We start from the raw sequence: 12,756 nt of genomic DNA, 5'->3' as shown, positions 1-12,756 counted from the left end.
GCATCGGCAGGCGGACTCTCAACCACTGCGCCACCAGGGAAGCCCGTTTTAACCATTTTTAAGTGTACCGTTCAATAGCATTCAGTATAGTTGTGTAACCATCACCACCATACATCTCCAGAGCTTCCCCCCCAGCTTTATCAATATATAATTGACATAAAACATTGTATAAGTTTAAGGTGTACAGCACGTTGATTTGACTTTATACTGCAAAACGATTATAGGGTTAGCTAACATCTTCATCACAGTATCAGCTCATTTTTTTGGTTTATCATGGGATATATATATATATATTTAAAATTTTTAATAGGTGATAGCGAACATTTTAGAAGAGTTAACTTTGGCTGCGCCGTGTGGCTTGCAGGATTTTAGTTCCCCAACGAGGGATTGAACCCGGGCCTTCAGCAGTAAAAGGGCTGAGTCCTAACCACTAGGCCACCAGGGAATTCCCTATCATAGGATATTGAATATAGTTCCCTGTGCTACACAGTAGGCCCTTGTTGTTTACCCTTATTTTTTTTTTGTTTAGTCGCGCTGAGCGCCTTGCGGGATCTTAGTCCTAACGGGTATATAATAGTTTGCATCTGCTAATCCCAAACTCCCCATCCATCCTTCCCCTACCCACTATCAGCTGATCTTTAACAGGCTCTAATGCTTCTTGCCTGAATCTATCAGTACTGTGATGATTGCAAATGGTTATTTTCTGAATCTATCTTCCTTCCACGATCATTTGTTGGCATTGTATCGTAAGGAAGTTTCCCTTTTATGGGAAAAGTTTTCTCATTCGTGGGTTTTTATGTTTGTCCATCAGCATAGACACTCACGAATTCTTTTTTTTTTTTTTTTTTGCCGTACGTGGGCCTCTCCCTGCTGTGGCCTCTCCCGCTGCGGAGCACAGGCTCCGGAAGTGCAGGCTCAGCGGCCATAGCTCACGGACTCAGCCACTCTGCGGCATGTGGGATCTTCCTGGACCGGGGCACGAACCCGCGTCCCCTGCATCGGCAGGCGGACTCTCAACCACTGCGCCACCGGGGAAGCCCAGGAATTCTTATTTTATTCAATGTGTAGTCCTTACTGTCCTTATTCATTCTGATGTACAGTTGTCCCCAATTTGGCCAGTCACCCCCCCACCCCATTAATTTGACTCCTGTGTTCTTTTGACACGTTCTCATCATTTTGCGAGCATTTTAAAATTTTTATTTATTTATTTATTTATTTTATTTTTGGTTGTGCTGGGTCTTCGTTGCTGCGCGCGGGCTTTCTCTAGTTGCGGCAAGCAGGGGCTACCCTTCATTGCAGTGCAAGGGCTTCTCACTGCGGTGGCTTCTCCTGTTGCGGAGCACAGGCTCTAGGCATGCTGGCTTCAGTAGTTGTGGCGCACAGGCTCGGTAGCTGTGGCTCGCGGGGGGTGTTTAGTTGCTCCACGGCATGTGGGATCTTCCCAGACCAGGAATCGAACCTGTGTCCCCTGCATTGGCAGGCAGATCCTTAACCACTTGTGGGCATTTTCTGGCATGACAAGATGTTCCAGATTCACCCTGTCTTTCCTGGCCCTAGCCCTGGAATCAGCCATTTCTCCCAGAAGAGCTGGGTCCTGCTTTTAAAGAGGAATAGTGTTTAGAAACCACTATCTGGGCTTTCAAGAATTTTAAGGAAAATGCTCTGAGCCGGTGGCCGTGCTTTGGTGCATTCTGGACACCAGGGGGCAGCACTTCTCAGAAAAATGTAAAAGACCCAGAATCCGGTCTGGGTTGGGTTCCTGGGGGCTGGACTGGCCATGCTCCCTGAGGGAGGTGTCTCTAGTCCTCCTTCTGGACAAGGGGAACACACATGCTCACCACCACCCCGTGTGCGTCCAGACTCTCCCCCATCCTCACCCAGATTCCCCCTAGCAGTACATGCCTCACCCCCGCCCCCCACCCCCCGCATAAATTTCTGTCTTGTTTTTCCTGAAGCCCTCTAAGGGGGGTTAACTCCAAGGCAGAGAGGGAGAGAGGCTGACGGATGTGAGGCTTCAGGGAGGCTCATCCCCAGCCCACCACAACCAACCCACGGCTGTGGGTAACAAGTTCTGAGGGGTCCCTTCCCCTCTCTCCAGCTGTCTGTCCCTCAGGGGCCTCAGGCCACAGCTGGCTTCCTCCCTCTGGGCCTGCTGGGCAGGAAACCCAGGTGGGAGGGTTTCTGCTGCCGTAGGCCACTCAGGCGAGCTTGGAGCCTGACCTCTCACCTGCTTCTCTCTGCTGGCTTCCTCCCCCCTCCCCCCTCCCCCCACCCGTGTTGATCAGGTCAGAAGAAGTTGTGCGGGCAGTCTCTCCCCTGCATTTATTTATTTTTGCACAAGTAGAGTATTAAAAAAAAACACCAAGGAAGTATAGTTAAGTGACTTAGATGTATGGTTCAGTCACATTAGAAACAAGCATTTGCTGGAGAGTACACACTTCTGCCCTGGCAATTCAGTGCCGTGAATTTTTTTGTATTCTTTCTCCCCTCCTGAAGGAGTCTCACCCAGGCCTGGCACAGAGTAGGCCATGAGTACAGGCTGACCCTGTCTGTCAGTCCTTCTCTACCTCCTCCGCCAGGACTGGTGCAGTAGCCCCCTGACCCTTGTCTCCAGTCCTACCCCTCCCCAGCCAGAGCTCGCCAGATGGTGCATCTGCTTCAGTACCCTTCTGTGGCCTTCCCCGCCCCGCCCCCCAGAGCAAAGTCCAGCATCTCAGCCCAGCACCTTCACGATCCTGCCCCACCCACCTCCCCAGCTCCCTAAGCTGCCACTTTTGCCCCCTGGGGACCTGAGGCTCCAGCATCTCTGAGTTCCTGGGGTTTTCCCCCAAGCCCACCCAGTGCCCCATCTACACCTTTGTTCACAGCTGCCTCTGCCTGAACCGCCCTTCCCTCCTACCTCCCGTAAAGTTAAGCAGCGGCTCACAACATACCCCGGTCTCCTAATGATGCCTCCGTTTCTCTCCTCTGAAAGAGCTCCCATCTCTGATAAAATCCTCCTCATCCTTCAATCAAGGCCTTTCTCCAGGTCCCCCCACCCCGCCCCAGCAACCCAGGATATCTCTCAGCTCCCTCTCTAGGCAATGAGGGCAAGGCCTTGCAAAGGGTGGACCCCTAGGGGTGGGAGTAGGGAAGGGGTGAGAAGTTATGACTGAGCAGGCTGCCAAACCTCAATGTGAATACACATCACTTGGGGAGATAGCGAAACAATCAGATCCTGACTCCGTCATCCTGGGCTGTGGCTGAGAGTCCGCATTTCTTTTTTTTGAGGGGGGGGCGTGCCACGCGACTTGCAGCATCTTCATTCCCCAGCTAGGGATCGAACCTGGCCCCCCCTGCAGTGGAAGCGTGGGGTCCTAACCACTGGAGAGCCAGGGACATCCCAGAGTCTGCGTTTCTAACCAACTCCCAGGTGATGCCGATGCTGCAGGTCCGGGAGCCACTTTGAGCAGCGGAGGCCTAGCCCACTGGATTGGCTGGGGAAGGGAGGCAACTGGGAGCCCAGGTGTGAGTAACCATCGCCCGGGGTATAAGATGGCGGGGGTGGCGCCTGCCCCGGAGTTGCCAGTGGGAGCGGCTTCGTAGGCACCATGGGGCCGAGCTGTAGGCTCTTTGTCTGCCTTCTGCTCTGGGGGAGTCTGGAGCTGTGCAACCCCCAGCCTGTCTGGCATGATGAATCCCAACATCTCATGCCATCGAAGCCACCCGCCGTGATGGTGGACTGTCAGGAGGACCAGCTGGTGGTTACTGTCAGCAAAGACCTTTTTGGCACCGGGAAGCTCATCAGGCCTGCAGACCTTACCCTGGGTCCTGACCGCTGTGAGCCGCTGTTCTCTATGGACACAGATCTTGTGGTCAGGTTTGAGGTTGGGCTGCACGCATGTGGCAACCGTGTGCAGGTGAGGCTTGGGCCCCCTCGGCAGCCCCGGCCTCGGGGGGATGACATGGGAGGGGGCCGGTGATGGGGAGTGTGGATGCAGAGCCGGTGTCAGGCGGGGCTGGGGTGAATTCCTTTCATTTGTGGGGTCGGGTGGCTGGAGTAGTTGAGGCCTGAAGCTGGGCCTCAGTGGCACGGGGATGCGGGGGAGTTCCTGCCTCTAGCTGCCTAAGCTGGGGAGGTGGGGTGCAGTCCAGAGGTGGCAGTGCACTTTGGGCCAGACTGGGCACCCCCACTCCGATTCCTGAGGATTTATGAACCCCTGGAGGGCATCCAGGAGAGATGTAGCTGATGTAGGGGAGGAGGGTGTGATAGGATCCCCTGTGGGTAGCCCAGCACTTGTGAGGGACCCTAGAAATTTGTATGGAAGAGATGAACTTTGACACCTCAGAAAGCTCGGAAGTCATCTCCGAAAAAAAACACACCAGAATTTTGGCATCCCTCATTCATGTTTAATGGCTTTGAAGCCTTGAACTAAAAGTGATGTTGAGGGAGGGGGCAAAGGGCATCGTGTTCATCTATGTTGAAGGGGCTCAAAGTGGGTCACATAGGAGCAGTCTCAAGTAGGGGGCATGTACAGGAAGAGAGCTGAGTAATATTCGGGCCAGACGCCTCCCAAGGAGAGTGGGGAGGGGCAGAGCCTCAGACTAGAGGAGGGGCCTTTCAGCAAGGCAGGGCCGGACCGGGCCCAGCTGGTGCATGATTCCCTGGACCGACTTCTGCTCCGGCTCAGAGAGCCTGTCCTCCCCTCTGTCATGCCCCCCTGCCCACCTGGCCTTGAAGCACCGTCAGCCCCCGGAGTCCTCCTCTGGGGCTCTGGTCTCAGTGTGGTGCCCAGGGCTGTCCTTGAAGCCTCCTGGGCCTTGTTTCCCTGGGGAGAGCATAGGGAGGCCGCAGGAGTTAAGGAATAATCCTAATTTAGCAACTCCCAGCCTCGGGGCATTAGAATCACCTGGGGAGTGGTTAAAACTCCTGATTCCCACAGCCTACCTTAAATCGGAATGGAGGTGGGGACAGACATCGGTAGCTTTAAGATCCCCAGCTGACTCCACCATGGAGCACAGCCTGCTGACACCTCTCCCCAGGACAATGTTGCCCAGTCTCGCCAGATGAGAATCCTGCGGGGATGGGGCGGCTTCCCGGAAGCGCTACCTGTGCCGGTTCTCGGGGCCCACACTCGGTTTAGTGATGCTCTGCTGTCCTTTTGAACAAGGAGCCCCACGTTTTCCCTTTGCACTGGGTCCCACGTATATGCAGCGCTCCACCTGGGACCCTTGCTGATAGACAGGATTCTCCCCTGACGTTTGAGCGGGCGGAGGGCAGGGCCAGGCAGCCGTTCACTGGGGGGGCCAGGGTCGGGGGGCAGGTGCTGCAAACTGCCCCAGCAGCACCTGCTTGTGCTCTTCCGGCCTCAGGCAACCGCTAAAAACCAGCTTCCCCTTCTGTGAAATGGGCTTGAGAATAAGTCAGAAGGGGGAGGGCGAGTGAGGTAGTAACTGCTGTGGCAGTGAGTTAAATTCCTGGAAGTTTCTCGCCTCTTCCTGGAGGCTTTCTTGGCTTCAGGCCTCTCCTGGAAAAGGAAGGGGTGTGTGTGTGTGTGTGTGTGTGTGTGTGTGTGTGTGTGTGTGTGTGTGTGTGTGTGTGTGTGTGTGTGTGTGTGTTAGGGTGGGGTGAGGGCAGCAGTCTGAGCAGGGAGCATACACCCGATGTCTCTGGTCATTGGGCGCTGCTTGGTGATGACACGGAGCTGATCCAGACTCCCTGCGGTGGTGTCACCATTTCGGGGTGAAAAGAGGTGCGAAGGGGGTGCCTGTCCAGGCTCTCCCACGTTGTCAGCGGCAGAGCAGGCTTTGAGCCCAGGGCCTGTGTTCTCTCCACCACCAGCGGACGGTCCTCCTGCCCCTGGCCGGGCACATCAGGGCAGGTGATGCTGGGAGAGTTAACCTCTCCCCTTTCCCTCAGGTGACCGACGACGCCCTGGTGTACAGCACCTTCCTGTTCCATGACCCCCGCCCTGTGGGAAACCTGTCCATCCTGAGGACTAACCGCGCGGAGGTCCCCATTGAGTGCCGCTACCCCAGGTCCGTGTGGGATGGGCCTGTTGCTGCCCCTGACACAGAGGTCCCTCGGCAGGCACGTCAGCCTCCTGGCAGCATCTAGCTGTGACGAGGGGGAGGTGCTTGGGCTGCGGTCCCTGCCCTCAGTCCTGGCGGGAATGGAGGGCCTGCTGCCTCTGCCCTGAGCCTCTGAAATTGGTCCGGGCCACAGCTGCCTCTTGGTGGAAGCTGCGAGGCTGCCCGGCCACTGGCGCCCTCAGAGCTCAGAAGTGGTCTTTCAATAGCGCAGGGGTGGGTTCCAGGCTCTGACTCTGGCCATCACAACCTGCTCTCTCCCTCTGGCTTTCCCGCAGTGGCTGAGCAAGGGTGGGGAGGCCCCAGCATGAAGCATGTGCCTGTGAACTGGGGCATCGAGGTGGGAGGACAGGGCGACTGGTTTATAACTACAACACCTGCCCTCCTATCTGGGAGTGGGGAGGGGAGATGGTGTTGATACCACGAGGAAACAAGGGATGAGGCATGTGTGGAAGGGATTCCCAGAACAAGATCCTGGAGACGGGGGCCTCGGACAGTGGGCAGACACATCTGGGCAGAACCGTACACACCCCAGAGGAGGGCAGTGTGTTACTAGTAGGGGCTGCAGCCCAGGGACCTGGAGCAGCCCCGGGCCAGGTGTGGACGGTTGCTGTTCTCTTCCCAGGCAGGGCAACGTGAGCAGCTGGGCCATCCTGCCCACCTGGGTGCCCTTCAGGACCACGATGTTCTCGGAGGAGAAGTTGGTTTTCTCCCTGCGCCTGATGGAGGGTGAGCAAGGAGAGCTGGGAGGGGGCAGCCAGCAGGGGGCGCTCTGGCAGACCCTCACCCTGGCCGTGCCTTGCAGAGAACTGGAGCACCGAGAAGACGACGCCCACCTTCCACCTGGGAGACAGAGCCCACCTCCAGGCCCAAGTCCACACCGGCAGCCACGTGCCCCTGCGAGTGTTCGTGGACCACTGTGTGGCCACGCTGACGCCGGACTGGAACACCTCCCCTCATCACACCATCGTGGACTTCCACGGGTAAGGCTGGGCTACCTCTCTAGGGAACGCTTGTGCAACACGACCTGTGTCACCCTCCTCAATCTTTAACTGTGTTTCACTTGTTCTCTTTCAAGTTGTCTCGTGGACGGTCTCACCGATGCCTCATCTGCTTTCAAAGCACCCAGACCCAGACCAGAGACCCTCCAGTTCACAGTGGATGTGTTCCACTTTGCTAATGACTCCAGAAACACGGTAATGGCTTAAGAGCCTGGAATAAGGCTGACCTCATAGGGTCAGGCTGACCAGGCTTACTAGCCGGTGTGGTCACTCACTAGCTGTCCCCTTAAGCAGTGATTTAATAGTTCTGCCCTATCCTAGTAACTTATCAAGTAGAAAAAGCCATGGGCTCTAGTGAGATCTTTGGGAAGGCACAGGCCCTAAGAGACTGGTAGAAAATCCATGAAGGATGGAGAAATTCAGGGATCCTGGAAAGAGAACGAACTAGGAGAAAAGGAGCGCAGGAGACCTAGCTGACAGCTCACATCGGATGAGCACCAACGATGCAGCATCTGATGACCAAGTCACTGACTTTGTCCTCACCAAGGTCAGCAGGGCCAGAACCCAGATGGGTTGAGTAAAGGACTTAATAAGAGCAGGTGTCAGCCTTCCTGGAGGCTTTCTAGAAGGGCAAGGGAAGCAGGGGTGAACTTTTCATGCTAGGTAGCCTCTCGAACTTGATCATAGGCTAGACCTGTGACTTTTTGAAACCCGAGCGCATCAGCATCACCTGGAGGGCTTGTTGAAAGAGACCACTGGGCCCCCCACCCAGGGTTTGGTTCAGAAGGTTTGGAGTGGAGCCTGAAATCTGCATTCCTAATAAGTTTCCAGGTCCTGGTGATGCTGCTGCTCTGGGGTCCACCCTTTGAGAACCACTAAGCTAGGAAGCTCAACTTGACACTCAGGGTGGCAGAGGGGGGAGGGAGCTAAAACGTGGATCACTCGTGATGGCTGGGCAGGAAGCACAGGTAGGACTGGCCTCTAGCCAGAAAGTGCTGGTAGAATCTTACAAACGAAAATCAAGAAGTTTTTAAACAAATTTCCTGAGATAGGATTGGGAGGATGTGAAATTTGGAATAGCTGGTCAGGAAGGATTAATGACTAAAGCAGGGGTTTTCAGCTCTGGCTCTGTACTAACCACCTAAGGACCATCAAAATACTGATACCTCCCATGTATTTTCATTTCACTGAGGTGGGACCTGGCATCAACTTTTGCAGTTTCTTAAAATCTTCAAAAATGAAGCCCAAAGAATTTCACAGCAAACAGCTGTGTACCTACCATCTAGGTTCAACCACTAGTATCTCACCATACCTAGCCACTAGTCTCTTTATTTAGAAATGCATCAGGAGCCTTTTAAGCTCCCTGGCGCGTCTAATCAGCAGCTAGGTTTGCAAACCGCCAAACTAGAGGCTTACGTGGCTGGCTGGCACTGAGGGACGAGTGGTGTGAATTTTTAGACTTCGCTGTTGCTACCTCACCTCACCCAGAAGTTCTGTTCGGAGAACAGAAGTTATCTGCTACAGATGGTAGACAGATAGAAGGAAGGGCACAACTGAAGCTACTGGGAGATGTCCTGGAGCTTTCTGATGGCAGGTCCTGGGTTGAATGGGGCTGGGGATAAAAGAAAATAGACTCGGGAAGGGTGCCAGTGCCCACCTCGGTGACCCTGGGGGGCCCAGGGTAGAAGATGCTGGTTGGGGTAGGGAATCGACCTCACAGGTGGTCCAGGGGTGAGGAAGGAGGGGATGAGGCTTCACACAGGTGGTGGCCATCAGCATGGGTGACTCTTGAGCCGGTGTCTGCCTCTCCAGGGATGGGCTGGGGGTGACTAAGATCAGAGGACGATCCTGATCAACGGAAGGCAGCCTTGAGCTCTCGGACGGCTCTCCCTCAAAGGTGGGCGGGTGGCTTGGCTGATGGCGCGGCTATGGCACAAGGGAGAAAGCTAACGAGGAACCACCCTGGGATCTGAGGCCCCAGTTAGCATCAGCAATATGTTCTGGGAAGAAGCTGAGGCTCAAAGCGGTTCCCTTCCTGGAGTGGGAACACTAAGGGACCCGGAAGCCCTTCTTTGGTGAGGGGGCTGGGGTGTGTGTGCAGATGGAAAGCAGAGGCAGCCAGAAGTGCAACCAGGCTGGTTCAAGTTTCCGAAACGGTTACCCTGCAGGCACGCTTGGCCACTAGGTGGTGGCCGAGGCTTGTGGTTCTGCAGAAGGCTTTAGGAAAGGCGGTGCACCTCGGTTTCTTTGCAGGATTTGGGGTGTGTGTGCATGTGTGTGTTGAGACCCTGAAGTATGAAGGGGGACCTCTGACTGTGGGGAACCTCTTCCAAAAGGATGCAGGCTGACCTGAGCTCTGGTTTTGTCAAAACCCCCCCACTCCAGCTGGTCGGGTGGGATTTTGGCCCTTGTGGACTTGATTTCCTGTCCCTGAGGTTCTGACTTAATGGGCCCCGGGGCTTAGGCATGCTAAGTGATTGGAAAAGTAGGGGAAAGACCAGAGGAATAAAGATGATGGTGCCGATTTAGAATCCAACTTGCAACTTGCTCTGAAGTTTGAGGCAGGTTAACCTCTGAGCCTGCACTATCCCATCCCTAAAGTGGGCTTCCTCTCCCCCTCAAGGGTTAAGGGTTAGAGAAGAACTGGCTTACTAGTCACTGCACTGCGTAGAACTCCACCTCGTAACAGCTGCTCTTATTTCCAGATATATATCACCTGCCACCTGAAGGTCACTCCGGTTGACCAAGTCCCAGACCAAATAAGCAAGGCCTGTTCCTTCAGCAAGTCCTCCAATAGGTGAGGAGACCAGATTGGACATAACCGGGGTAGCAAACTGGCCACACTCCTGTTGATTCCCCCAAGGTGCCTACTATCAGCAAACCGCTTCCTGCAGACTGCACAGCCGTCTGACCCTTGTGTCTTTCCCTCTCAGATGGTCCCCGGTAGAAGGCCCTGTTGATATCTGTCGATGCTGTAACAAGGGGAGCTGTGGCGTATCAGGCCGTTACAGGAGGCTGCGCCACCTGGAGGGACAGTCTGTTCCCCGCAGTCGCAGGCATGGTAGGTCTCCAGAGGGCCCCAGGTCTATTGCCCTCCCCTCAGTCTAGGGCACCGGATGTCACTCTAGGGTGACACTTGTTCCCCATTTAAGGCTGCTTACCCCTAGGGGGATGCCATTTCGGGGCTAAGTGAGAGAGGCCCCAAGCCTTCACCCTGCTGTCGGCTGGGGCCATTCTGCAGTCATCCTGGAGTCGTGACACATAATCAGGGGTGTGGGAGAATAATGCAGCTGTTAGAACTAAACCTACTGGTCTAGAACCCACTGAGCAACCCCAAACCCCTAACCTGACTCCTGTGTGGGGACTAAGGTGACCCTTGGATGTCTTGTCTTTCAGTGACAGAAGAAGCAGATGTCACAGTGGGGCCACTGATCTTCCTGGGGAAGACTAGAGACCACAGTGTGGAAGGGTCCACCTCCTCTCCCCCCTCGGTGATGCTGGGCTTAGGCCTGGCCACTGTGGTGTCCCTGACTCTGGCCACCATCGTCCTGGGTTTCACGGGGAAGCGTCGGGCTGCTTCCCACCCCGTGTGCCCTGTGTCTGCTTCCCAATAAAAGAAGAAAGTGACCTCTGGGGTGTGGCACCGTAACTAGATGGGGGTGAATTGGGAGGGGCTGTGTAGGGGCGGAGGGTGGACTGTAACAGGGTCGTGGGTGCAAGCAGCGAAACTGAAGTACCATTGTGTCTTTAGCAAGTCTGCGTATCAGAGCGGGTGGGGCTTGTCTTCCCAGGGCGAGTATAATCCCACATCTCCAAGGAGGCCGAGATGAGAGGTGCTGGGGGCTAAAGAAGGGTGGGCCCTGCCAGCCCCGCTTCTAGGGGGCCAGAGGGTCCTGGCTCTGGGCCCTATGGGTCTGATGCCAGGGCTGGGGGCAGGGAGGAAAGGACTTCTAGTCGCCTTCCCTAATGGCAGCAGGCACGAAGCCACATGTCCACGTGCTAGAAGCCCAAAGGCCAGAAGTGATGGTCTAGGGCATGGTCACCTGGGACCTGAAGTTGCTGTAGGGGAGCCCTTCTGGGGGGTGAGTATCATGGCCAAGTCACCATCTGTGGGTGCTTCAGGCCTTCCTGTGACCGAGGGGAGCTGCCTCTCGGCCTCCCTCACTTTCATCATTCCCCCCCAGAAGCTGCCGTGCTCCCCCAGGCCCTGGCCACAGCCTCTGGGAGTGCTCAGCAAGGGAATGGTGCCCCGGTGGTGCCCAGGAAGCTTGTGGCCCCTCTCCAGGGGAGGTGGCCGTGCTCCCGCTGTTGAGGGCTGTGACGTCCCCACCATCGGCTGCCCCTTAGCTCCCCAACCTCACCACCAGCTGCGACTCATTCTCACTGGGTGAAGATCTCCTTCACCGTGGAATCCCAGCTTTGCTAGTCACCTGCTGTGAGCCCGGGCATCCTTGGGGGCAAAACGGGGCTGGTACCTGCTGGGCAGGGCTGTTAGGCATAAACTGATTGGAGTCAAATGGCACTTAGATACATTCAGAGCAAGATCTGTGAGATTCTGGGCCTCAGAAGTACAGGAAGGCCTAGGTCCTTCCCCTCCAAGCATGGTTTTGTGAACACTGTTGGGCATCACCTGGGGATTTGTGGGAAAGGCAGAGTTTGGGGCCCCATCCCAGACCTAAGAATCTGCATCTCAACAAAATCCCCAACTGATTCAGGTGTGTGAAGTACTCTGGGCCAGTGGAGTTCCATCAAGAAGGAATCCTGTCCCCCGCCCCCATCAGGTGTGCTGTACAGGAGTAAAAGACTCAGGGGTAGAAAGGGTGGGCTTCCTGGAGGTGGTGATCCTGGAGCAAATCCTCAAACAACAAGCAGGTCCTAGCTGGGCAAAATGGGGGAGGTGGGTGTGGAGGGAGGAGAGGATGGTGAGAACCTGTGGCTGTAGGAATAGAGGACCTGGATGTCCAGTAAGGGGGAGAGTGGAGAAGCTGGCCACATAGGGCTGATAACAAGAAAAAGAGCCACTGAAGGGCTGAGTGCCATGGATGGGCCGTCTCTGTCAGGGAGATCCACCGAGCAGCAGAGTAAAACCTGGAGGCTGACAAAAAGCCAGCCTGGCTCCCTGCCACGGCCGGGCTGGCAGGTCACTTCATCTGTAAGATGGGACTGTCTGAAGACTGAGTAATAGAGCACTTGGTGGAATCCTGGGTCATGCAGCACGACCCCTGGGCCAAATGGCCTGTCTCACATCCCACCCAGCTCTACCCCTGCCCGAGCCCGTTTCCTCCTCCTAAGAATCATCCTGTTTCAGATGGGGGAGTTCTCGACTTCAGGATTATGGTGAGGATTCATGTGACACTTGGAATGCAGTGTGTGTTCAGAGCTGGTCTCCAAGCAAAGGCTACTCCCAGGACCCCCTGGGAGATGGTCCTCGCTAGGACCACCCACCTGTTACTTGCCCTCATTGTCCTGGGTGTTGCAACATCTCGGGAACTCTTTTCTCATTCAACTTCTGCTGTTCTCAGAGGAAGTGGCTGCGTGTGGTATGGGGAGGAAGTGTGCCGAGGATGTAACCTCAAGTGTCAGCCCCAGCTAGTTCCAGGAGGTGGGTGCCCTCAGCTCGGGCAGAGAGGCCACCTCCAGCGGTAATGTCAGAGGACCCTGCCTTCCCGCCTCAAGGTGGAGCTTC

The 12,756-nt window shown here is 55.6% G+C and overlaps 1 protein-coding gene across 1 annotated transcript; it reads left to right on the top strand.

The window, feature by feature from the left end:
• The first annotated feature begins 3,573 nt into the window (after positions 1-3,573).
• Positions 3,574-10,697, top strand: ZP3 (zona pellucida glycoprotein 3). Its single transcript, XM_027125480.1, has 8 exons — positions 3,574-3,899; positions 5,900-6,018; positions 6,695-6,798; positions 6,875-7,052; positions 7,148-7,265; positions 9,776-9,867; positions 10,004-10,131; positions 10,467-10,697. Exons 1-8 carry the CDS (start codon positions 3,591-3,593, stop codon positions 10,682-10,684), a joined length of 1,266 nt encoding a protein of 421 aa, XP_026981281.1. The 5' UTR covers positions 3,574-3,590; the 3' UTR covers positions 10,685-10,697.
• Positions 10,698-12,756: the final 2,059 nt, after the last annotated feature.

Source organism: Aethalodelphis obliquidens, unplaced genomic scaffold, assembly GCF_003676395.1.
Source record: "Aethalodelphis obliquidens isolate GAN/ISIS:26980383/991018 unplaced genomic scaffold, ASM367639v1 scaffold30, whole genome shotgun sequence".
Classification (NCBI taxonomy): domain Eukaryota; kingdom Metazoa; phylum Chordata; class Mammalia; order Artiodactyla; family Delphinidae; genus Aethalodelphis; species Aethalodelphis obliquidens.
The sequence above is the reverse complement of the archived record's forward strand: the minus strand, read 5'-3'. Positions and strand labels throughout refer to the sequence as shown.

What these genes read in the sequence shown, in the direction of transcription:
- ZP3 (XM_027125480.1), top strand. Translation starts at nt 3,591, where the DNA reads ATGGGGCCGAGCTGTAGGCTCTTTGTCTGCCTTCTGCTCTGGGGGAGT. An exon ending in ATTGAGTGCCGCTACCCCAG is followed by an intron (nt 6,019 to 6,694) that starts GTCCGTGTGGGA and finishes TTCTCTTCCCAG; the next exon opens with GCAGGGCAACGTGAGCAGCT. An exon ending in CTCCCTGCGCCTGATGGAGG is followed by an intron (nt 6,799 to 6,874) that starts GTGAGCAAGGAG and finishes CGTGCCTTGCAG; the next exon opens with AGAACTGGAGCACCGAGAAG.